Source organism: Takifugu flavidus, chromosome 10 (assembly GCF_003711565.1).
Source record: "Takifugu flavidus isolate HTHZ2018 chromosome 10, ASM371156v2, whole genome shotgun sequence".
NCBI classification, from domain to species: Eukaryota; Metazoa; Chordata; class Actinopteri; order Tetraodontiformes; family Tetraodontidae; genus Takifugu; species Takifugu flavidus.
The window spans coordinates 9673995-9698827 of NC_079529.1; the positions used below are offsets into that span (position 1 = coordinate 9673995).

Consider the following 24833-nt stretch of genomic DNA (forward strand, 5'->3'; position numbering starts at 1 on the left):
GGAAATTTGATTGTTATATTTGGAAAAAAACGTAGAGCAAGCCTTTTGGCTTTGCGTTGATTATTTTATAATTTAATCGCTTTTAACATCGAATGCAATACTATCGTCTGATATGCTCCTCGCTGACATTTTCTGTCCATAGCGACTGGTTAGTACCTAAACATTTGCATGAGGTCACAATGTATTCCGCATGGTGAGATGCATACGGGAACAACGATCGAACAGCGGTATACAAATCTAATCCGTTGCCAAAGCGGATTACGCAATAGTTCTGCCTGTTTTACTACTTAAAGAGACAGAAGAGGAAAAGTAAACGAGTTGGCGTAATTCTGGCCTTAAACTCTTATTCACACACTCCTAGAAATGCTACCTACATTCTTGGGATAATAGGGCTAAATCCTTAAACACAAAGTGACGATAATAATGCCAAACTGTGCAATATGCACAAAGATCTGGAAGACGTGTAGTTGCAAATACAGCAGGACCTATTAAATAAGGCCCACAAGCCTTCCCATTATTTGGCCTTATGTAATAAAAAAACAAATCAGAAAAATAGAATGGTTTTGACTTCTATGTGAAAGCGAAACAATGGAAAAATGCTTGGCGCAACAATATCCTATGGCTTTTGCAATATGTCCCTATTCTGCTCCATTATACAAACGATCCCTTTTCCTTTGATGTATACTCCTTAGAAATGTGATTTCTACAGAATGTGATTTGACTCGGACGACTAAAACCCCGGAATGCTCGTCATTTATAAATCCCTATATTTACATCGTATTAACTTGTTTATACATTCCCTTAATGATCGGTATAAGAAATATCTTGTCTAGTCCGATTTCAGAGCAAGTTTGAAATTGTAGAGAAGCATGCAGCAGCGCCACCTAACGGCCCACAGCCGACCTACATATATCTCAAGAAAGGGGTTCCTAAAGTTCATTATTTTGTATGACCAATGTGGACAACGGGACATTAAGACTCATAATTTTGAAGAATTTATTACAGCCAGCAGTTCACAATACAAATTACCTCTCAAAATTGCTCAGCTACCATCTTCATGAACACGGCTGGTGCTCTGAGCACTGACAGTAAAATGACATAAAACAGAGGAATGTATTCTAATTTATCATTTCAATTTTATCGATTTTTCTTTTTTTTTTTCCAACAATTTTTTTTATGATCAAGGTCTAGTCAAACCATACCTAGACCTGGCAGACTCAATCGTTTTCTTTTTTTAAGACATGATTTCTCATTTTTCGATGTTTTCAGAGTTTTAGGTTTTTCAATGTTTAATTTGTTTTTCTCTTTTTCCATCGGTGAAGCAGGTTTCAAAATGCTCATTCTGTAAAACAGACAAGTACAATCCATTAGCTCGGTCATAAACAAATCTCCTCAAGGCTACAACAAAACCAAAGTCCAGGCACACACCTCAGACACTGGGAACCCCAGCAGGGGTGGTGGACTTCTGAGCAGCTTCCTTGGCCTGGTGGGCCTGAAGCACAGCAACCGCCTCATCCATCTGATAACAAAACATTAATGATCAGCTGAATGATAACACTGAAGAGGATAAAAGGCAAAAGGCAATAAAACAATCCAGATAGTCAAACAGGTGTGTAAGGACTAACCTTTGAGCGCAGCGATTCGGGGGACTCGAGCATGTGTAGAAGCTCAGAGTTGTCGATCTCCAGCAGCATACCTGTGATCTTACCCGCCAGGCTGGGGTGCACATCCTGAATCAGGGGGAACAGACGTTCACCTGAAAATAAATGGATAAGAAAATGTTTAACAACAGTCAAATACAAAATAAAGAGATGCTTTTCCAAGTTTAATGTGAGACCATGTCCTACTGACCCAGCATCTGCTTCTGTTCCTGAGGAGGGGCAGATGCCAGCATGGATGCTGTCAGGGGCTCCTGACCTTGGACAAGGACAGCCGGCTGAATGAGACAAGGATGGGACGTTAGTGCACAGGGATCCAATCAAGTATACAGTTGAAGGCTCAATCAAATGCTTCTATCTTACCTGCTGCATGGGTACCTGTGGCTGGGAGGCCATGTGCTGCTGGGGGTTGCGCACACCGGCAGCATACTTGTACTGGGGCATGGTTCGTACTGGAGCAGCGGCAGTGGTTGATGCACCAGCAGCACGCTGACCTAGGGTCTGTGCGGCTGAGCATAGTAAAAAGAGAGGCACCAAATAAGCGGCAATAGAAGGGCAAAAATGTGCATTTGTTCCCAAAGCATGAACACTCACGCATACGCTGGGAAGCCATCATGCGTGGAACCTGGGCGTTTCCAGCGGCAGTAGGACGGATGGCGTTTAAAGCCTGTGGCCTCGGCGCGGATGGGCGCATAGCACCTGGCATGTTTTGGAAGTCTGGACAAAAAGGGGAAATCTTTTTGGATCCACTGATGTTCATGGTTACCAGCAGAAATCACACCCCAAAGTTTATGGTTAGCGGCACGTAAAAAGACATGGCATAAATATACATACGCTGTGGGCGCACTCCTTGAGTAGTCCAGCGGGGGCTGGGGCGGAGCTGGGCCAGCTGGTTGGCTGAATAGTATGCAGCACGGTTTTGGGTCTGAGGAAGACAGCAAGTCATTCAATGAAGGCTAAAACGGAGCTCATATTCGTGTTCTGCCATCTTTTAGCTGCTCTGCTCACCTGAGGTATGGCTGCCATGAAATAGCCCGAGGGTGGTGCAGGTTGATACGGGTTGAGGACTGGGTTGGGCACAGCACGCACAGTGGCCATCCTCTGCATGTACTGATTGGTTAAATGGGCCTGGCGCTCCTCCTTGCGCTGAGCCAGAGCCACATACAGTGGCTTTGTGGCAACAATGCGCCCATTCATCTCCGTTACAGCCTTGGTCGCCTCCTCCGGAGAAGAAAAGCACACAAATCCAAAGCCCTTGCTGCGGCCACCCTCCATCATCACCTAAAACAAAGACACGGATTAATATCCACATTGAGGAATGATTTTTGATCCACCACAATCTTATACAACTTTACCTTAGCGCTCGTTATGGTTCCGAACGGAGAGAATTCTTTACGCAGACGCTCATCATCCAGGCCATCATCCAAGTTTTTCACATAAAGATTGACGCCCTAAAAAGGGGAAGATTTGACATTAGATTCTCAAGCAGGGCCCACCTTTCAGTAAACAGTGTCTATGAAATATCAATATCAACCACCACAAACTAGTATTAAACATACGAGGTCCAGATATATTCAATTTCCAGAACAAAGTTCTGTTTACCTGGTATCTGGTCATGCGATCCTGTTTCATCTGTTCAAATTTACGTTTGAGCTCATTCTGGCGTTCTCCTTTCTTCTGCGCACGGCCAACATAGACCTGCCTGCCATTCAGTTCTTTTCCATTCATGTCATCTACAGCCTGCAATAAAGCCAAAGCCCAGTGAAAATCATCAACAGCCAATGTTAGCTCAGAGTCAGGTGCTGCTTTTGCTTCAGATAATGTAACAATGCTGCCAAGAGGTCAAAAAACCTACCTTCTGAGCATCTTCATGTCTTTCAAAGCTGACAAATCCGAATCCCTTGGATTTGCCACCATCATCTGTCATCACCCGGATACTGAGGGCTGGCCCTAACAATTAAAACAACTTGATTAGCCTTTTCTTTTTAAAAAATGAAGCTGGTTGGTAACCAGATTGCCAACAGTCAACTGATGTTTCTTACCATATTTGCTAAACAACTCCTTTAATTTCTCGTCATCCATGTCTTCTCCAAAGTTTTTGATGTAAACATTGGTGAATTCCCTGGCACGTGCCCCAAGCTCAGCCTCCCTCTCTTTACGAGATTTGAATCGTCCAACAAACCTGTTAGTAAAATCATGTTGTTAACCTAAGGCATTAAAAAGTCATCCAATGTTAACTTCCAGAGGTGATAGGTCATCATGGAAAGTTAAAAGAAAAAAGTCAGTACATTATCAATCTACAATCCAGATCTTTTAGAATTTATCACCGTTAACTCACAATAAAATCAGTCAGGCTTTGGACATTAACAAAATATTTAGTTGCGAACGTTGCAATTACTGGAAATTGACAGTAAATAAGGAATTAGATCGCAGCCAAGATGCAGTTAAACACAACCTATAGAGCTAAAACAGTTAATCAAAACATCCAGGTTTCCATGTTAGTAGTATTGTATTCTCACTTACACTTTTCTGTCATTGAGCAACATGCCATTCATTTTCTCAATGGCACGCTCAGCGGCCTCATGGGTCTCAAAGTGCACAAAGCCGTAACCCTTTGAGCCATTTTCATCACAAACCACCTTTAAAAGGGGAGATTTGAGCATGTCAAAACTATTACAAATACCAAAAACCCATGCATTCAAAAACACCCACTCCAAATATAGCAAATCATGTCATGCAAAACTGTGCTTTCTCCAAACCTAATGCATATAAATGCTGCTCTACATACCTTGCAGGAAAGAATGTTTCCAAAAGCAGAGAAGGTGTCATAGAGAGCCTTGTTGTCAATGGACTTATCCAAGTTCTTGATGAAGATGTTGCCAACACCACTCTTTCTAAGTGAAGGGTCACGCTGAGACCACATGATCCGTAGAGGCCTTCCTTTGATCACGTCAAAGTTCATGGTATCAAGGGCTCGTTCAGCTACAATCACAGACGAAACAGAACAGAAATTAGTCCCTCTTAGAAAATATTAACTGTGGTAGATTTAATAACGATTCCTTTTGTATGAAAGCCAAATCACATGGCTCAACTATCTTGATAAGCATGACTACTACAGCACGCTTTACCTACCGTCTGCAGGCTGCTGGAAATTGACGTAGGCATAGCCAAGGGATCGCCGGGTAATCATGTCTCTGCATACCCTGATTGACAAGATGGGTCCGGCAGGGCTGAATTTCTCGTAGAGCATAGCCTCAGTAACGTCTGGATGCAGGTCTCCCACATAGAGGGAAGCCATTGGGTAGCTGGGCGCGCTGGGATTCATGCTAACCGACACGTGTTCTTAGGAAGCACACCTAAACCAATGTACCCGTTTACCGATGTTAGAATGTTGACAGTTGTCAGCAAATATACCCTCGTCCTCACTACAGTACGGCTTATCCGACCGATCTCTGTAAAAATCGAATACTCACGTCCTTAGAGGTTAGCAACGTGGGCTAATTAGCTCAATTAGCAAAATGTCGGAACGTGGCCTAGCAAATATGGTTGAGGCGTAAACTTCAAATCGTATTGTTAGAGATAGCTAACGACATAAATTGTTGATAGCTACCAATACGAATAGTCCAACTTCAAAGAGAGCCGGAATAGCAAAAAGGTTGAAAATATAACCGATAAACGCTGTTCGCACACGCTCAACAATGATGCTAACTGCTTAGCTTGCTAGCGTGTCGTTAAATCCTCTTCTGCAGTCTAAGTCTTCTTCGCCTTTTCTTCGTTTGGCAAATCAAATCCTGCTTCACCGATGTTTTTTTTTTTTTTTTTTCTTATAAAAATATGTCTGCGTGTGCTTTTTCTAGCTTTTGGTTTGTTTCATAATAATAAAATGTGTGCTGAGACTAGCTCCAAAGCACACCCTACGCAGACGGATTACAGGAATGAAAAGACAGTCGGTAGAGGTTGCTTCCGATTCCCCCTGAAACCACAACGCTTTCATCACCGAAGATGACGTCAAATATCGCGATATCTTACGCAGTTCCTCCCCACTCATCTTGCGTCGTGATTGTAGGCATTAGGCTATAGTGTAAAAAATGACGGGGTTTTCCTCCATAACAGTAATACTTTAGGCACGTTTTGATCAATTATAATTTTGTTATTTGATATTCTAAACATTATATAAACAAAAACACGGGAGTTTAAGAGTGTTGAGGGAATGAAATCTTAAAATAGAGAATTGATGAATATTTCAGACAACCTATGGGTAGATTCACAAAGCAGAAAAATGTTTAAGTTATTGTTTAAAATTGAGATTTAAAGGAATTGGACTGATGAAACTCATCTCTTGTTGGTTCTATTTCCTGAGCTGATCCGCTCATTTTCCCCCTCATTAAACGGTCTCTCTTTAACACTCCTACTTTGACCATGTCCTTTAGGATCCCCCCTCCCGGGAAAATAAATTCAAAATCAAACAGTAGGCTCAATATTTTATTCATTGTAAATGACATGGTTTACCCATATGCAGCAGTAATGCTTGAATGTCCTTATGGAAAATTATAAAGGTGAACCCAGCTGGCCCACCTTACAACATCAGATTATAATGTTTGGAGAACCAAATAAGCATGAATTTGCTCTTAACAGTTCCTAACACTCGTAAAAATAAGTCTGTATGCCTTTTTTGTTCCTCGTTTTAGCTCTCAAGAATGTTAACCATTACATGAAAATACAAAAGCTGATAACCCAGAAGAGTAAAAAAGGACAGGAAATGGAATGCAAGTGTGTTCCATAAACAGCCCTGTCTCATGCAACCATTTTAACTTCATTGTCTTTACCCATTTTACCCCGATGAGTAACAGCATTCCAAGGTTAAGAAAATGACTGATATTGAAAAAAAAAAACTGAAAAAAAACCCAAAACAATAAAGGACAGGGTCTGGCTATCTGGGAACATGCAGAAGAACAATCAGAATGTAAAAAATAAACTTGCCAAGGCTTTACGATCTGGAAACTGGCCCACCACCACTTGAATGCAACACCCATTCCCACACAAGGTTGAGAGACAACAAAATCACCCCAGAGAAGTTTACCTGGACCCTTTAACCACATAATTTAAAAATGCACCCCCCAAATTCCCCAAACTATTCATAGCAAAGGAATAAAATGAACCAGAGAAAACGAAGAATTGGACAATAATGAAATGGTGCTTCTGAAGATATTCATGAGGAGGAGCTAAAATGCTGGCAGGTAGTCAGGGATGGTGACCTGGGTCTGGCTTAGTTGTTGCTCTCTTCTCCATCCTCTCCCTGGCAATCAGAGGTCCACAGCTGAAAATGGACAAAAAACCCCAAAAACAGTCAAAATACTGGATTTTGGCAACATCCATATTCAAATAAATGTGAGGAGACCAAAAAGGGGGGGGGGGGAATTAAAAGTAACCTAGGTCAAAGGTAATATGAGGAAATCAACTTTGAAGTTTGGCAGTGCTCCGAGTTTGATCATGGCAAATCCTGTTTTTGGGTTTGAAAGTTCTTCACATGCCCCTGTGATTATTTTCTTCTTCATGATTTCAAAGGACGGTGGATTTTGCTCACGCTCCAGCGCGCAGGAAGCCAACTGAGACAACCTTGCTGGTCAGAATTGTGTAACACAGTGAGAAGATGAGTCATCTCTGTCAACATGCACAGAAGATGAAATTCTGCACAGTTTAGTTTATTAGACTGGCTGCGCCTTTTATAATAACTCGTGTTGTTCGCAGCCGAGACAATCGACCCTCTCATCATGATCGCCGTTAACAGAAGCAACTAAAAATACAACGGCCAAGCTGGACTTGAATGTTATCAGATAGGCTGTGAGATGTGGAAGACAGGTTTAAAAAACAAAAACAATAACATGCCAATAAAAATAAAACCCTACCGTCAAGTTGTCCCTCAATAACTGCATGATTAGCATACTATCTTTGTACGAGTCTTGGCCAAGACCGTCGAGTTCTGCAATGGCTTCGTCAAAAGCCTGGGAAAATTCAGAACACCGTTAACTGTTGAAATGACAGTCACCTCCAGGTTTCTTGTGTCACATCAAGTATTCAGAAGATTTCTACTTTGTGAACATACACCCTTAGCCAGCTTGCAGGCCTCCTCGTGCGAGTTGAGAATCTCATAGTAAAAAACGGAGAAATTCAGGGCAAGGCCGAGTCGGATGGGATGCGTGGGAGGCATGTTCTCTTTGCTGATATCGAAGGCTTTTTGGTAGGCGTCTTTTGATTTGTCAATGGTAGCTGAGGAAAAGCAAATGATGACAATGATGATTGGCAGAGGGCAGATCAGCAATCAAGATGCAGCCCATAAAATCAAAATGGGAAAGTACTGACATCTGCTAATATTATAAGAACGTTATAAGCATTTTAGGCCGTAATATTAGGTACTGACCAAAATTAAGTATGCACGTCTAGTGTTCATTCTAAGCTACATTTATTAAATCAATCCAAATGCACATTGTAGCACTGAGCCATCAGACCAACTACTGAAGGCTCAAGTGATTTAAGCACCCACCTGAAACCCACACATGATTAAGCCCTTGAAGGTACTTGTACTTTAAACCCATCCTTTATCGGGCATTGTGCACATCATCTTATTGGGCTAATGCAGATGCTTCCAATGTCACTTCAAAAGATTATATCCAATAAAAATGCAAAAACAGAAAACACTGAACTTACCTTTCCTCTCATCTCCTGAAGCTACCTCAGCCAAATATCGGTGGTAATCTCCTTTCATTTTCAAACAGAAGACTTTGGATTCAAAAGAAACAGCTTTAGGAATGAGATACTCATCCAGCAGCTCCTGTAGCAGAGAAATAGAAGATGGGACATGTTTGCAAATGACTTGGCTTCACCATATTAAAAAGATGCAATGTTTTGCATTCGTTCGCTCATTATGAAGGTCTTGGGGAGAAAATGGTGCGGGCTAAGTTTACTTCACATGATTAATACACTTAAAACCAACTCAACATTTATAAAAGTAATAGTCCTAAGAGCTCCAAGTGAAGTGATGTTATTTTACCAGCACTTCGTTGCAGGTGCTTTCCAGCTCCTTCTCAATTTGTTCCCGATACTCCTTAGCAACAGCACTCTTATCATCAGTGCTCTTCTGTTCGATGCTGGAAATGACACGCCACGAGGAACGGCGCGCACCCACGACATTCTTGTAGGCCACAGACAGCAGGTTTCGCTGCTCATCATCTAGCTGGGGATTCTTCTGGGTCTCAGCTTTCATTGCAGCAGCCATGTCTTCATAGCGCTCACACTGCTCAGCCAATTTGGCCTGCTCTACGAGGTCAACCATGACTGCTCACTGGATGAAGGAACACAGAGAAAAGAACATCCATACATTAGTCGAGCTCATCATTTCAAAATTTTAACAAGCGTTGATTATTTCAGTACAAATTGAAAAGCACAGGCTGGAAAGAAAGAATAGATTTGTGCATCCGATACGTTCACACTACACCAAAATCAAGCAATCAGATTAAATAGCGAGGTCTTAAATATTTCATATGTAAATATATCTTTGTTCTAATGCCCGAATGCTTGGTGTTCTACAGAGCAATGCGAGGGCAGACATACCATTCTGACTATGTACCAGAACAATGGTCTCGTTGTCATGTTTAAGTGGTTCTACAAACTACGGCCATCACCATTTATACATTTAAACCATTTTATGCAGTACTCAGGTTACAGCTGTTTTTTTTTTATTATTAAAAAAAGAGCTTTGGTGACAATCAAAATTCTAGAATTAAAACAGATAACCCCTGCCGTGTTTCTGTCTTATACACGTCACCCTTGGTGACCCATGAATTCAGGTTAATTGAGAAATAGAGGGCCTGTTTTTAGTAAAGTTGTGACCTTTATAATCATGATGCATGCAATACCAAATGATTAAGTACAAGAGCAAGGTGCTTATGACTTGACAGTTGAATGTGTCAGTGAGTCACTGGGTTGGCATGAGTGAACCCCTCCCAATAACCAGGATCCAAAGACCCAAAGAGTTAGTGTGTCAGAGTTCACAACATGAGCCTCGCCGAGTATCCCAAGACATAATGCATTTCTGCATTAATTTAAAAACAGCATGCACAAAGTAGAAATAATGAAAATAATGTTGGAAAAACAAAAGGTTACAAAGGACACAAAAACAAACTGGTCACTGATCAGTACCACCACAAATATTTTAATTGTCATCACTGTAAAAACAACTCACATGATACATCACACTTTGATGCCCTGAGCCAAATACACAGAATTTTATAAGAACAAGTAAATAACTTAAAATGGCTCTGCGATTAAAGACCAATGCTGCATTTGGTGGAAGACTTGAATCAACCTTTGTGCAGTGAGCCAGAGACATTCTGAAATATTGGGTGCGCTTTTGCAGAATACAAAAATAGACAAAGCAACTGAAGACTGTGATCACAAGGGCCCAGCTCAGCGTGGAGGTTCCTCTAATGACCGTGTTTGAATAGATCTCTTTATGCGGCGTATGCAATTATATATCTATAGAACAGTACGAGCAATTGATTTTAAGGCTCCTTACTGCAAAATACATATATTCCCACACTGCGTGATGTGTACGCACAAACTGTCCGTGAGGTCAAAACATCACGGAAGCATTTTCCCATACTTGGTATGTGAGCAGCATTGGGAGGAGATCATTTTTCACCGCGGGGGGGGGGGACAATGAACACAGCAGGACAGGGAACTACCACTTTCGTATGCAGGGATGAAACAAAAGTTACAAAGTGGGACAGGAAACGCCACCGAGTTAAATATTTGACACTGGCTGCAGCGATGTATTTGCTCGTATAATGTTCAGAGTATGTACAGCGGGCTCATGGCGGAAGTTCCGGTGTCTGAAAGAGCGCGCGGCGGACTGATTACGTAAAGCCGACAGGCGGCGCTTCACGTGTCGTCCGGGACGTGGTTTCGCCTCGCAAACGACAGAATGTGCTCGCCAGCAGCCGTGACTTTGGCTTTGGTGGACATCTGTGCATTTTCCTCACGTCTTCGCCGCCTGCTCCGCTCTCGATCCGACGCGAACGCGTGTTGAGGCAAGGTGAAAACAGCCCCACCGAGTCCCAACACAGACACACCACACCCATCCCCGTACCTGTAGCTCTGCCAAGCGGAAGTTCACATTTTAAAAGGATAACGCCTAAAACAAAAGCGAATCTGGTCGGCGTGAGAAGAAATCCATTTATGCTATAATAGGATTGATTAACACAACCAGATCCAGTAGCGTTTTAAAAGTATTAAGCCGTGTTCTTAAATTGGGGGCCTCGTGACCCAGTTCCAGTATGGCGACGACTATTTCCTGAAACAAAAGCATTCCAAGCCAAGCGTTACTGAGCTACCAAGGTTGTCAAAAATGTTCCAGTAAACGCTGCGATGACACCACATAGATTCAAACCATCTGAAACCGGAACCGAAACATTTCGTGTTGCTAAATGGTTAAGGTGGTTGTTTCGGATATTCGTTCTCGGACAGATGTGTAGATAATCACCATTTCGTCTTTGAAAATCGAATAAAACCACAAGTACTCCAAAACGCGACTCGCAGCAGACAGCGGGACGATGAGCTCATTAGATTATAATAGTTGAAACGAGGGGAGGAGAGCAGAACGAAGCTCGAGTTTATTAAGCGCCCAGGGCCATCACCCACTCAGGCTGATAAATTAATAGCTGGAACACGTTCAACAATTTGAACAAATGTATATCACGGTTGCCGCTGCATCAAAACGCCAAATCCAGGCATCAGACGGCTCCCTAAGTGCAGTCAACTATTGTTCTTTGGTGTGACGGTAGTCGCCGCTAAATGTAGCGCCATGGCTCACGGGAGAAAATAGCGTTTTCTATCTGAACGGTTTAATAAAATGAGATGATTTGGAATCCATGAACCCAAAGTTTAAAAACTAATGTCATACCTGAGTGTTTGAAGTAGCTGCGATGTCGGCGTAGCAACCTACAGCTGATCCTTACGGCCAGTCAGTCTGACTGCAGTCGACGGGGTTTCCCTCCAATCATATCAGTTTCATCCAGTAAGGGGGCTACTGACGTAAACGTTTCCCGGAAACTGAAAGCGAGGCATGATGGGAGTAGTAGTTTTCTATTGCAGTTACTTCAAAGTCAACGTCTCGTTAGTATGTTCGATGTTTTATCACATTTTTTTGTGACGAAAAAATAGACAGAAGCTAATTACATATGTTTACAACTCCTTACACATGACATTTTTATATGAATAGCTGCTCAGAACAACTGTGCAAAAGACAAGGTACCACATGCCTTTAGTCTGTGAGAACACAATTTATCATAATTCAAAACTGTGCCCAGCACATTTAAATTGTATCTATTATTTTCTGAATGGGAAGACAAGAGTGGATATAAACATTTAGACACAGCATAGGCACCACCTTTCAATTGCTGAGTGATTGCTTTTATTAATTTGCCACTGAATTAGCTTGATTGCCCACTGAATCACCTTACTGACACACGGAACAGCAACGCCACCGTTGCGCAAAAATGTGTAGTGTAAAGAGAGCGATTCAAGAAAGCAGTTCAGTGAAACAAAAAGTTCTTTTTTCAGTGTGTTTTTCTTGTGCTGGAACTCATTCAGTCGTCCAACTGGTTTTTCTTGTTGGTCTTTACTATTACTCCACCTCTCCCTTCATGCACCATTGCAAAGGGTCACCCTGTGCATGCATGAATGAATAACCCCCCCCCCCCCCAAAAAATAGGTCTGTCTCTAAACATGTTTGTTTTTGAATTTGTAATGATTGTGTAATCTGTCTCGAATTCCTTGTACCCTGTCTGCACATGGACGTGGTCAATATAAATGATTATATTTGATCATCATCCGAAAGTTGCATATATATCCACAGTGAAAAAAATAATGGCAACAATTTGTGAAGGTTTAGTCTCATATTCTGCAGATTATATCTTGCAGCCCATATCAATAAGTATTTCCTTGACTAACAGTTGCTCTTTCCACTGTTGCATGCCTATTAGATATTGATTATAAATACTATATATGTTTGACTATATTCAGGCAATATAAAGTACAGGAAAGGGGTAGCTTGAGTATTTTTCCTAATGAGCCACTGTTTCTACTAGTCAAAACCAGAGGGAAGCTATTTTTGCCATGTCACATGTTCTCCCACTGGACTATAATTTCAGGCTTGTAACCCATTTTACAGTAGCTCAGATAATAATGTGTAAAATGCATGAAGAAAAGTGCTCAAAAACTACGGGTTCCTCTCTCTCAAGCAAGATCCAGGAAGGGTGTGGCACCCCGGACTTCAAGTAAAGGAAGCAAACTGGTTAGGCGAGTTCTGAGTCAGTTGATGTCTTGAAGCTTGCAAACTAAAGTCCACATTTTAAAGGAAGGATTTATGTAATGATTGGAATCACTTGAACTGCAAGTAAGAATGTGGTTAGAGAAGTGTTTCAAACCCAAAGTCATCACTGATGTATATGTTGATTAAAAGCCTGGTATTCTTGCGACTATATGTCAAAAGTAAATCTTCAATCTCTATCCAATGAAAGCTTTTTAAGTAAGAGCAGAAGCAACTGAAATAGCACATTGTCACTTCCATTGGTTTTAGATTTCAGATATTAGAACCAGTGATTTTCCACTTGTGAATTAATTACCTCTGCCAAGGAGGTTATTTGACAGCTGGCATTTATAAGTCAGTCTGTTTGGGAACAGAATATCTCAAAAATTGAAGAACAGCTTCTAATTAAAATTTCAGGAAATGATGATAATGTGCCAAGGAACAGAGGATTAAACTTTGGTGATACAGATGTAGGTCATGATATGTGTGGAAATGAGCCCCGCACCCTTACCCTGTCTAAAGCCTCATTTAAGGCTTATTAAATAAACCAATTTCAAAACAATTTATAGAAAAGTATCACCTTTAATAAAAGGCCACACATAACATTGCATGGACTTGGATACAATTATTGGAAATGTGAAAACATGGCTCATAGTCAGTCCATTCTAAGCACAGTAATACAACCTCAGTGATAGTCCAGATACTATAGTTATACCATAGGGTTTTTTTTATGGTGCGTGCTATGGGAAACAAACAAAGAACCCCACCAATAATACAGTTTAGACTTCAAATGCTGAGCTGCTCTATGAAAGGATTAGGGAAAAACAGCAAATGGGGGAGTTTGAATAATAAAGTATATTACAGTAGTGGGCACAATTATATCACATTCCTTTTATTTACAAAGACAGACAGCGAGCAGTTAAGCAGTGTTGTCATTTATGACTGCTCAAGGATGACTCTAAATTTCTCCTCCAGTTAACTGCTTCAGTACATCACAATTAGCTACAAATTAGTTACCTTAGTGGCATCACATAAAGTCCAGAATGGAAGTCAAGATGCATTTAGACGTCTATTGGGATATAAACTCCACGACATTAGTGTTTTTAAATGATGATGAAGAGACCGTTTAAACCGGTAAGTAACCAACATATTCCCAAACAAAAAAATGCTTTTATTTTGGGCTTCTTAGTAGATTAAACTTAGATGTTTAGTGGGTTAAGTCATGAATACATTTTTTTCCTCAACCTATTTAGTGCAAGTTACGATTGCTTCAAAATTCAGAGCTTTTTCTCAGGACCTTTCCTACATAATTACTGGAACCAATAAAGCATTATTAACAATTATTTATGTTGCACTTCAAAATATTTCTTATGAAAGATTGCAACTATAGTAGCCTCATCTATCTTACTGTTAGAAAGGTGACCTTTATGCTTCCACATTAACCAACTCTGGTGGCATCGGGGACTTTGGATGCTTGCTTTCAAAGTGCTGCTTAAAGGTCTTCGGGTCTGGCATTTGTGTCTGGAAAAAGCATTTGAAAGGGGGGAAATCTGCATTTAAAAAATAGCAATGTCTTAGAAATTCATTCATTAAGTATCTCCTCCTCAAACTGACCATAAAGATCAAAATCTGGTCATTAGTTGTGTAAATAAAGTGGTTTAGAAGCCTGCAAAGTGCCACAGATTTAATGACAGTAGGTCTAAAGTCATAGGGTGTACATTTAAGATGATCGTGCACTTCCATAAGGGCATCAGAAAGGGGTAAAGACCCCGAGAAGACACATATATGTCTCTAACATGTACAATGCAAGATATTAACCATTCTGAGTAACAGTTTAAGTCAAAACAATTTAGGATGTAACAGAGATTATGAAGTTCCTCAATCCAGTAAAAATTTTCAGTCAAATGAGTCATCTCCTTGTTTTTTTTTTGATGAGAAAAGAAGAATTCACTACTCGTCTAACGTTCAAAGCACATACCCTACAGACTGTGCATGTGTACACCAAAGCTGCCTTGGCTGCTGCCTTTTGGTCATGGCCTTTGCCTTTCTTGATGTCTGCTTGCTTTTTGGCATTCTTCTGCTGGGCCTGCAGCTTCTGGTGCCCGCGGGTCATATCTGATGCTACACCTGCGGAGGGAAACCCATAAAGGATGCTGACTGGACAGCAGTCTTATGGCGAACAGGCAAGAAAATCCGTGAAATAAGACTTGCAGGAAGAGAGCACTGGTTATGAACATAAAATTAGGTTAATCAACACTTTTTGGGTCACAAGGACAAGGCTATTAACACACAAATTTCCCAGAAGAAAAGCACGCTGCAGATGTTAAAACTTCATATGCACATGATAGATAGAACGAGGTCATTGCATATGTAATATATATATATATATATATATATGACTGGCAGTGACACGGGGGAGATCAACACACTTCATCTTTATAGCGGCATACATGAGAACTCAAAAGCATTCTATTGCAATGATATCAACTATTTTCTCATTAAAGCACAAGTAAATACAGTATATGTTGGCTCTTTTCACTGCGATTTCCATTAGATCGCTTATCATCCTGTCAAATGCTAGCGTTATTAGATATCTAATATTAGATATTAAATAAGACACAGCATCGAAAGTGACTCGGTTAGAAGTGTTAGTCACAGTGTTTACGTTAATCGTCGCTAATCGAATGCGCAAATACATCTCTGTATCAACAGAGCAAAAACAACTTAATCTCATTTCCTAGTAACTAAAAGCCGGGAGCTTTAACATTAGCCGGGTGCACGACAAAATATAAAGCTAAAAAAACCAAACCATAAACATTTAGACACAATTAAAACGATAATAGGTAGCCGTGGAGCGCCATACTACATTAGCTGCAAACGTCTTACCAGTGAAAAACAAATGTCTTAACGAAGATATCCACTAAAATTGGTTTTAAATTTAGGCTTCTGGACTTCCTTCCTCTAAGAGAGGGGGTCTTAAATACGCATGCGCAAACCATACAGTAAGATGCCTTCAGGTGCTATAGCGTATGGTCGGAGCTATAACAACTACATATACACTACCGCAAATTACAGACTTCAAAAGTAAACATAGCTTTCTCCCAGTTTCCCCAGATAGTTAAAAAAACGCAGGACAAACAGTAAACTTTTGAAAAAAATCTCCGTTCTATACGGTGTAAAACCAAGTTCCCGCCACAAGATGTCACAATGCTAATTACCATCAATTTTCCCTCTTACATATCTGTGCTGGAGTCGTGGAATCATTTTTCAACTAGTAACACATAGCAGTCTATCTGACTTGCTAATATTGGCATTATCCAATAAAAAACCAAACTGTTAAGAACCAACATCGACCTAAAAAGATTACTTTGGTGCCAGATAATACGATAGCCACTTTTCAGTGAAATCGGTGTCGATTTCCGGCCATGAGGTTTTTAACCAATGGCAGGCCGACTGAGCCACCTGTGGCAACATCCAACCAATCAGAAGGGCCTCTCTCGCTTCCTTGTTTATTCTGCTCTTTTTAGGTACTGCTGCAAAACCCATCTCTTAATTTACCAACGTTGCGAAACGGGTTGTCAATCAGTTTCCTGGACGAGATGTAGATTATTTTAACGCGGGGTCAGATTTCCTTTCAGGACTCATAGTCGCTTGTGTTTTTGTTGATTGTTTAAAGTTAAGGAGAGCCAGGATCTTGTGCTTCTTCTATTCTCTCAAACTTACCTGCACTAACTAGAAAGTCCAGTTTCTCGGGAGAGTCATGGACCTGGACAGGTAAGAGTAAACTCCTCCATGTGTCGGGCTGTAACTTCTGTCAGTTGAAATAAAACCCAGATGTTGAACAGTTTATGGCACTGGTTTAATTCTGCACCGTTCCTTTACGTAAATGCAAATTAAGGCAAACTCTGAATGAAGGCACCCACTGTAATAAAATAGATATCAAATTAATGGAAATGAACTGCCCGATTTCACTGCAATGTGAGTTTAAAAGTGCAGTTATGTTTTTGAGTGACGTTTCATAGAAGCCATATTAACTTGGTTTAGTTTTTAAACACCTGGATTAACACTCATTGTAAAGAAAATGTGATTGTTTATACAATTAATAATTTTAATTCCACTTTTGATTTCTCTTTTATATTCAATGGTTGACAGTTGATAAAACGTTCTTAACGAGACAATTCTCTTTTCTTACAAAAATTGAATTTACCTGATCTTTTGTTGAATTAAATGGAACATACAAGCAGTTGAACTTGCACAATACATGCCACCAGAGCTGGACAATTCTATTGAAATTTTGTGAGAAACAGCCTCGGGCAGACTTTGTGGCTTGGCAAAACCAAATTCTTGCAAAGTTGCCGATCCTTAGTAATCCCTTCATCCCATTAGTAAGCGTCTGGTGGTGGTTGTACCAAATGAGGTGGCTGCACAGTCACGCAGAGGGAGTAACAGTGACGATGATGCATGGAGGAGCTACCTGGAGAACCCCCTGACAGCTGCCACTAAAGCCATGATGAGCATTAATGGGGATGAAGACAGTGCTGCAGCGCTCAGCCTGCTCTACGACTTCTACAAGGTCTGGAAAGTGTGACATTTCAGTCAAAATGAATTGTTTCAGATCTCATATGGTATAATTGCTTCAATATTTTCAGGTTCCCAGAGAGAGGAGACAAGTATCCAGTGGTGTTAAACCTACGGCTGTTTCTGCCGGTGGGCCTGACAGCTGTGGTGGCCTGGAGATGCTCGATCACCATCTTCAGGCTCTCCGATCCATGCCTGTCAACCTATCCCTCAACAGCAGCAATGCAGAACATCAGGGGTCCAAATATAGCTCTCCTTACCCCACTGGACAGTCCAGAGGAGGCGATGGAAAGGGCGGAGGTGGGCTACCTCTGGTCAAGACAGAAAGCGCAATGTCAGTGGGAGTGGCCTGTTCTGGAGCTGCCTTCCAAGAAGAGCCGATAAGGATTGTGTATGGGCAAAGTGACTTTCCCGTCGCTGGGTTCCTGAAAAATGAGCAAAGAAGCGCTCCAGACAGCACTAATGATAGTTCCGCAGGAGAGGTGGGGTTTGTTAGAGTGGATTTTGCCCCTCCATCATTCGCAGCTCTCTCCATTTCACCATTGCCTTTTTCTTTACAGGCATATCAGATAAGTCCCTTTTCAGGAGTAGGTGATTTCCACCATGGTACCCGAAAGTAAGTGAGTTTTCATTGATAACTACCGAGACAGTATCAGGACAAAATACGAATATTTTCTTTGTTGCAGAAATTAAATGTCTTTCCTGCTTTGGACCTAATGTGGTTTGGCAAAAATGTCTACTCAGAAGAGAAAATCCTGGATGTGCACCAGTATTTAGCATCGTCTTCTATGGCGCGTTCACTATTTTCTCGCTATTTTGTTGATTTTCATTAATTTTGTTGTTCTGCATTTTTATTTTTGGATAATTCTGCTCAAGGATAGCCAAACAGAACTGTTGGTAAAAACAGGAGTAACTGACTCTAGCTCAGTTGTTTTTTTTCCCCAGAAAAACTCTTGTTGAACCTGTTTAATGCTGTCTAAAGGTTTTATTTTTAGTTTTGATTTAACTGGAGAACATGTCACATGACTATCCTTGCAGTGGTTTTTCTTTAGCTTGGGCAACATCAAATTCAGCAAAAAAAATGATTATAATAATTACAATCATTCCTTTTATCGTCATCCACCCCACAGCGAGCAAGTTATGGCTGGGCCTATTTTGTATCCTCCACCCAAGAGTTTAGTCTCTATAACACTGCTCACAAGGAAGAAAAATAACCTGCTGGAAGAGCAAATCACCACAGTATCAGACTGCAAATTAAACAGTTTTATCAACCTATCTGTGGGTAAAACAAGGTGATCAGGAATTCACCCATGAAGCCACAATTATTTCCCTGATAAGCCAGTTATCTTGCATTGCTGTGCAGTACTGTCTCAAAACTGATGTTTTTTTCCCCCCGAGGGTCTCAAATGTGTTCCTGTTATTTCAGTGATGGTTTCCAGTACAGTCTGGAAGCGAGCATGTCCCTGCGGCCGCGGCAGGGGGAAGGACCCATGGCTTACCTGAACCGGGGCCAGTTCTATCCTTTGACGCTCTCGATGTCCGATTTCCCATCATGCCTATCTCAGCTCAGAGGTAAGATGCAGCGCGACCTGACAGCCACACACAGGCCTGATGGGAGTCCATCCAGCTGTGACCAGTATGCCGTGGGAGTTTCGGAACTGAAACAAGATAGTATTGTTCAGGTGGGTGACACCTGAAAGAACAAATGAAAAGTTGTGTGTTTTTATTTAATAGAATTGTGTTTTGTAATACTGTGTATTGTTTATCTTTGCTCTTTGTTTTCAGAGTGTAATCATGGTCGTGTTCGGGGAGGACAAGTGCCGAGATGAGCAGCTTAAGAATTGGAAATACTGGCACTCTCGTCAGCACACGGCTAAACAGAGAGTCCTGGATATTGGTATTGGCAGACGTTTAAGTCAAATCATATCCAAAGTGTGATGATGGGGAATAGATCCTCAAACAGAAAGAGTGTGTTGACTATTGCATTTAAATCATCCACCGTCCAGCATGTATCTGCTAATGTGAGAGGGTTTTAAAAGGCCTATTTCAAGATAAATGATTAGCTGCATTGTGTTTGGAGGACAACCTCACACACTTAAGGACAGACCCACACTTCTAGCCTGTTGTTAGCCATATGCTAACAACTGTTGAGAGAATTGCAATCTTGCTTTGAGTCATGTATCCTGAGGTAAAACCAGACTTAACTGTCAATGCCTGATTCCCACAGCAGCGCTGTAGGGAGAGACGCCCACTGACTCTATTTGCATAGACGTTAAGAGAAGAAATAGGCGGGGTTCTGGGCTGAGGCCCACACAGTCAACACGAAGCAGGCCTCAGCCTGTGGTTCACTACCTGTGGAATGAAGGGAGATTTCAGAAATGGGTGCTGTTTGTGGCAAGTCGATGCCAGTACCCTGGTATAATCTATCATCTATGAGTGGATATTAGCCCACGTTACTCACTTAGGAATTCAAAATAATGGTTCATTCTCATTTGGTATTGGTTAGAGTAAAGGAACTATACAAAGTTTTAGTGGATAATGGATGAGCTGATTCAGCGATAAAACACTGTCCCGATGACAGAAACTGACATATGTTGTGATATATGCTCTCCAGTAGAGGATTTATTGCTCCATTGAGTGAATGTTAACCAGAAAACATGAACATTGTAAAATTGTAAAGGAAAATGGGACAGGTGTATTGAATAGCAAAATAATTATCCACCTCACTAGACTGAGCCGTTGAGTGGTATTGTGACCGCTATCTATCTTTGTTTCACCTACAGCCGACTATAAAGAGAGCTTCAGCACTATCGGGAATGTGGAGGAAATTGCCTACAACGCCGTCTCCTTCACATGGGACGTCAGAGAGGAAGCAAAGGTAAAATAATGGAATAATTTTAAAACCAGGTAAAACTGGTCATTCAGGCCTTTTTCTGTGCTCTGTTGTCAACACATTGACACTATGGTCTCAGTCGGGCTGATCCTTGTTGCAACATCATCCACACAACAATTCAGTGTCCAGACCAGCTGATTACAGAGTGTGTGAGTGTGTGTGTTCAGACATGTTACTTTATGAGGTAATACCTGATTAATGTAATAGAGCCTGTGTGAAAGTGTTCTGTTTATTTTAACTTCACCTTCTCAGGAACTAACTTGGTTATGTGAACTAACCTTGGTTATGGTTATTTTATTCCGCTGCTACTTTGGAGCCAACTGGGGAAAGATTGCTGAAATGAAACACCCCACAAGATCTCTCAGTTGTTGAGACGTGTGTCTGCATCTTCTATTATCCCCTCTTGACACCTCAGGGTTAGTAACGGGGCTTTCATCCGGCTCCGCCCTTCATGTGAAAGGGAGAATCTGTGGCTTTGCCGACTGTGGAGACGGCATCAAAGTTTGATAAGATGCTCAGATTTCAAAGCATTTGTCAAAATGGGACGGAGGGGAAAAGTCAAATTGCAGAACATGTGTAAGCTAATCCACACCCACATGCAGCATCAGCCCACCCTCTAGGTGTTTGGCCCCAGGAGGTGGCTCATGGAGCTCATTTAACTGGAATGCACTTTTCTAACAGCCCCATTGTGGGAGAGGAAAGTGCTGCTAAGACTTACTCTTCACTTTGTTTTAGTTAATTTTATTGCAACTTTTTAGTGCTGAGTTGTCCAGCACAGGTCTTTTTCTTTCTGATGTGTCCTGGGATTTGTTTTGAGTGCCATATCAGAAGAGCAGCCTCAGTGATTTTTGTCATTTAATTAGCTCCATGATTCGATTATTTAGAAAAGTTCCACCTTATGCCCCACTGGGGATTATTATCTTTTTTTTTTTTTTTTTTAAATGAAGTCTACATGTTTCAGTTGAATTTGGTTCTGAACAGCTATTAGACAGTTGAATGTTCCCACCAGGCTTAGCTGAATTTTTACTGTACATTAGCTGTGATGTGAGTGAATTTGTCCCCATTAAAGCAGTAAAATGGCAAAAGATGAAGAAAATACAGATATGATGTCAGGACAGTGTTTTGTTGTGAATGATCCGGTTGGAGGCTTCCTACAGTTTGTTAATGCCTGTTTGAGCTCTGAACAGCCACTTAAAAAAGCCCTCTTGAACCCTTTTCTTTTCAGGAAAACATGAATGCTCATACATGAGCACTGTGTAAACATAACAAACCTCCTACACACACACACACACACACACACACACTAGCAGCAGGGGGACCATTGCTTCTGGGTGAATGGCATCAGTCTGTGGAGGTGAAACGTTGTGGAGGTGTGTAGGAGGCTCATTTGTGCTTCAGGCCTTTCCAGCCATCAGCACCTCTGCATGTTCAGACACGCCACTGTTGCCACTGTTGCCGCTGTTGCTGCTGCTGTTGCGTAGTGGGAAAATTGCTGCCAAACCATGATAATAATTTTTGCCTGTTTGCCTCCCGACCTCGGGCCATCAACCCTGAAAAACTGGAACTTTCCTCACATGTTATTATGGTTTTTTTTTTCATTACAGTCTCTAATTATGTTTATATCTTGTATCTTGAGGAATCATTAACCGCTCCTACTGCTGCTCACAATGTGTGTCAGCTTATGACTTGAGTTTATGCGGTTCTCTCCTGATATTGCACCAAAGATGAACCAGATCAGCTGTGCAGCATTGCATTTTGTTTGACTTCAGAATCGGACAGACCATAAGCTTTTAAATCTATTGATTTACAATTGTATTAGTTGCTGGTAGAATGCCTAGCACTTTTATATTTAAGTAAATAAGCAACACTGACTTTATTTATGACAGAGAATCAGAAACGGACTCTGATTTGAATCTTGTTCTCCTGTTGTAGGTGTTCATCTCTGTCAACTGTCTGAGCACGGACTTCTCCTCACAGAAAGGTGTGAAGGGGATGCCCCTGATAATCCAGATTGACACCTACAGCTACAACAGCGGCAGCGGCAGCAGGCCCATCCACAGGGCCTTCGCTCAGATGAAGGTCTTCTGTGACAAGGTGGAGATGGCAGAAGTGTGATCAAGAATTAGATGGCTATATTGTGGTGGTTCCGTTCATTCAGCTGCCTGTCTGTTTTATAGGGTGCTGAAAGGAAGCTTCGCGATGAGGAGAAGAAGCAGCTCAGGAGGAGAACTAAAGGTTGGCTAAAAATAACGACAGAAATAATGTGTGCCTGATAAATGGTTCAGGAAACCACAGCAGAGCTCTGCGGTCTCCCACGAAGCTCGATTGAATTGATTTTGATGCCATGTCCTCTCTGGATTAGGGAAAAACAGCACTATCGGGCAGACCTCACCCATTAAGCGAGCTGATAGCACCCTGCTGAAGCCAGTGACCGACCTGGACTCTCAGCCTGTCCTCTTCATTCCTGATGTCTACTTTGGGAACCTGCAGAGGGCTGGACAGGTGAACACACTTGAGTGTTTCCCATACAAACACACAGTTACAGTCCTGAGGTGCTAAATGACTGTATTATCAATCTATGCAGGTATTTGCTGTCAACACTGAGGAGGTCAACAGAGATGGGTGAGGCTCCTGCTGCTGGTCTGACATTCAAGGAATTTTACAATCATCTTCTTAATTAATTATTGCATAAATCCATATGCTTTACCTTTACCTTTCTATATGAGGTCAAGTAATATTAGCATGTAGCCATATTGTATATACCGGTACATTAAAAGTCACCACTGTGGTGTGTGTTTGTGTCAGGAGTGTTCTGGTGAAAAGGATGTCCTGTGAGGAAGATGCTTGTCTGCCTCCTTCAAAGAAGTGCAAAGTTGAGCAGGACAGAAAAGGTTTGTGAAAGCCCCGCCGCACATTTTTCATTGTCTTGATAACTGATCGACCGACTCACCAGCGATGTTGTTCAATATTTGCTCCACTCCTCATTAGTCCTGCTGTACGTGAGGAAGGAGTGTGATGAAGTGTTCGATGCCCTGATGTTGCACAGCCCGACCCTCAAAGCTCTGATGGAGGCGGTTAGTATCAGTTTTTACTGTTTAATCGGAGACAATAACCACATATGACACTTTGGGATTGTTGGATACCCTCCACAGATCTCAGAAAAGTATTCAGTCCCAGTCGACAAAGCCAAAGTCTACCAAAAAAGCAAGAAAGGGTGAGTTGACATGTGAAATGCAATCTTGTCTTTTCATCCTGTACATTTTTCTTATACATAGAATAATAGAGATGTATCTACGTGCAAAGTAGGGTCAGTGTTGATCATATCATACCCTGCTCCCTGTTTTAATTGGATCCATCTCGGAATACGGTTGCATCATCAGGGAAGACCCTCTTACCTTGTTGCTGAGTTAAAACCAGGTGGTGAGCACCATTCAGTAAATAACAAATATAAATGGTAGAGCGGCCTCTAGGGGGCAGTGCAGGGTTCCAAAAGTAGCTCTGGCTTTTTACAACCGATTTTCTTTTTCTTTAAAGACCAGAAAGAAACAACCAAGTCATTTATTTGTCACCTGTTTCATCTTGGCCAGGGTCCTAGTGAACATGGACGACAACATCATCCAACAATACTCAAATGAAGACACCTTCATCCTGGGTATAGAGAGCGCAGCAGACTCCTTTCGTGTCACTCTGTCTGAGATTTGAGGGGTTTTAGCACTTTGCTCACCTGTAGTCATCGGACCGAAGCCCACCCATGGATTAAAAACTGTCTTTAGGAGGTAACAGCACCAGCATGTGTCTGAGGAGGTTGAGTGGGCTCTGCCGTCCTGTGATGAGCTGACGTGCACTCGTTCTCGGAGAGCTTTGACTTTTTCATGTAATTGTAATCAGCAGTCCTGGATTATGGCCTGTCCTCTGACGGAGAGGTTGTTCTTTTAAAAATCATTTCACCATTCTTCATATTCCTGTGGCCGTTGTTTCTTACTCTTTAACTGAACAAAGAAACAACACGTCAGGTCTCCATGAGGCTGTTAAACGGGTTATTTTTTTGTTTCTTCTGAGTGTTTGTTGCTTTTCATCTCAAGTCTAAAATATTTATAAGTTGGTTCTACATCCTTTGCTGAGAATAACTGCACTATTTACACCTGACACAGCATGATGTACAATCTTTTAAACGAGTCAATAAATGTAGTTTTATAAGTATGTGCTCTTGTCTTGTTGCATTTGATATAAAACATTTTCAAATTACTGCCAACAACATTATTATGGGACCAACCGGCCTTGACAGAGCATGGCAAGTGCATCACAATGGCATGCAGGGAGAATAAGTGTTGGAACTATG

At 41.5% G+C, this 24833-nt stretch overlaps 4 protein-coding genes across 8 annotated transcripts; 1 reads left to right on the forward strand and 3 right to left on the reverse strand.

The window, feature by feature from the left end:
* Nucleotides 1-982: 982 nt before the first annotated feature.
* On the reverse strand, nt 983-5601 carry LOC130532362 (polyadenylate-binding protein 1A). Of its 2 annotated transcripts, XM_057044989.1 has the most exons (16): nt 5132-5601; nt 4791-5014; nt 4447-4640; nt 4182-4297; nt 3701-3840; nt 3514-3608; nt 3261-3398; nt 3014-3109; nt 2667-2939; nt 2493-2583; nt 2253-2375; nt 2022-2167; nt 1852-1936; nt 1626-1756; nt 1429-1519; nt 983-1342 (listed from the first exon to the last, which is right to left on the reverse strand). In XM_057044989.1, exons 2-15 carry the CDS (start codon nt 4981-4983, stop codon nt 1430-1432), a joined length of 1911 nt encoding a protein of 636 aa, XP_056900969.1. In that variant the 5' UTR covers nt 4984-5014; nt 5132-5601; the 3' UTR covers nt 983-1342; nt 1429. The 2 variants fall into 2 exon arrangements, with proteins under 2 accessions (XP_056900969.1, XP_056900967.1); XM_057044987.1 differs by having other exon boundaries at nt 4791-5601.
* A 526-nt stretch (nt 5602-6127) lies between these two features.
* Nucleotides 6128-11753, reverse strand: LOC130532363 (14-3-3 protein beta/alpha-1-like). Its single transcript, XM_057044990.1, has 6 exons — nt 11617-11753; nt 8707-8997; nt 8364-8487; nt 7762-7925; nt 7565-7660; nt 6128-6975 (listed from the first exon to the last, which is right to left on the reverse strand). Exons 2-6 carry the CDS (start codon nt 8986-8988, stop codon nt 6925-6927), a joined length of 717 nt encoding a protein of 238 aa, XP_056900970.1. The 5' UTR covers nt 8989-8997; nt 11617-11753; the 3' UTR covers nt 6128-6924.
* Nucleotides 11754-13585: 1832 nt separating this feature from the next.
* LOC130532254 (zinc finger protein 706-like) lies at nt 13586-16445 on the reverse strand. 4 transcript variants are annotated; one of them, XM_057044745.1, is made up of 3 exons: nt 16242-16445; nt 15002-15150; nt 13586-14544 (listed from the first exon to the last, which is right to left on the reverse strand). In XM_057044745.1, the coding sequence occupies exons 1-3, from the start codon at nt 16285-16287 to the stop codon at nt 14449-14451; spliced, it is 291 nt and encodes a 96-aa protein (XP_056900725.1). In that variant the 5' UTR covers nt 16288-16445; the 3' UTR covers nt 13586-14448. The 4 variants fall into 4 exon arrangements, with proteins under 4 accessions (XP_056900725.1, XP_056900728.1, XP_056900727.1 ...); XM_057044748.1 differs by having other exon boundaries at nt 16261-16387; XM_057044747.1 differs by lacking the exon at nt 16242-16445 and adding an exon at nt 15910-16120 and having other exon boundaries at nt 15002-15192.
* Nucleotides 16446-16521: 76 nt separating this feature from the next.
* LOC130532252 (grainyhead-like protein 2 homolog) lies at nt 16522-24694 on the forward strand. Its single transcript, XM_057044741.1, has 15 exons — nt 16522-16797; nt 17410-17596; nt 17673-18083; nt 18162-18217; nt 19028-19283; nt 19387-19498; nt 20385-20479; nt 22427-22588; nt 22672-22729; nt 22857-22996; nt 23079-23116; nt 23300-23385; nt 23483-23568; nt 23647-23708; nt 24082-24694. Exons 1-15 carry the CDS (start codon nt 16784-16786, stop codon nt 24194-24196), a joined length of 1878 nt encoding a protein of 625 aa, XP_056900721.1. The 5' UTR covers nt 16522-16783; the 3' UTR covers nt 24197-24694.
* Nucleotides 24695-24833: the final 139 nt, after the last annotated feature.

Excerpts from the sequence above, each read along its gene's own strand:
- LOC130532252 (XM_057044741.1), top strand. Across the intron at positions 17,597-17,672 it reads TGCTCTACGACTTCTACAAG|GTTCCCAGAGAGAGGAGACA; the intron begins GTCTGGAAAGTG and ends CAATATTTTCAG. Across the intron at positions 22,589-22,671 it reads TGAAGGTCTTCTGTGACAAG|GGTGCTGAAAGGAAGCTTCG; the intron begins GTGGAGATGGCA and ends TCTGTTTTATAG.
- LOC130532363 (XM_057044990.1), bottom strand. The coding sequence starts at position 8,988 with ATGGTTGACCTCGTAGAGCAGGCCAAATTGGCTGAGCAGTGTGAGCGC. Across the intron at positions 7,926-8,363 it reads TTCAGGAGATGAGAGGAAAG|CTACCATTGACAAATCAAAA; the intron begins GTAAGTTCAGTG and ends GCTTTTCCTCAG. Across the intron at positions 6,976-7,564 it reads TATTGAGGGACAACTTGACG|CTGTGGACCTCTGATTGCCA; the intron begins GTAGGGTTTTAT and ends GTCCATTTTCAG.
- LOC130532362 (XM_057044989.1), bottom strand. The coding sequence starts at position 4,983 with ATGAATCCCAGCGCGCCCAGCTACCCAATGGCTTCCCTCTATGTGGGA. Across the intron at positions 3,841-4,181 it reads TTGCTCAATGACAGAAAAGT|GTTTGTTGGACGATTCAAAT; the intron begins GTAAGTGAGAAT and ends TTTTACTAACAG. Across the intron at positions 1,757-1,851 it reads GGAACAGAAGCAGATGCTGG|GTGAACGTCTGTTCCCCCTG; the intron begins GTCAGTAGGACA and ends ATTTATTTTCAG.
- LOC130532254 (XM_057044745.1), bottom strand. The coding sequence starts at position 16,287 with ATGATTCCACGACTCCAGCACAGATATGTAAGAGGGAAAATTGATG. Across the intron at positions 15,151-16,241 it reads TGTAAGAGGGAAAATTGATG|GTGTAGCATCAGATATGACC; the intron begins GTAATTAGCATT and ends TTCCCTCCGCAG. Across the intron at positions 14,545-15,001 it reads ACACATGCACAGTCTGTAGG|ACACAAATGCCAGACCCGAA; the intron begins GTATGTGCTTTG and ends TGCTTTTTCCAG.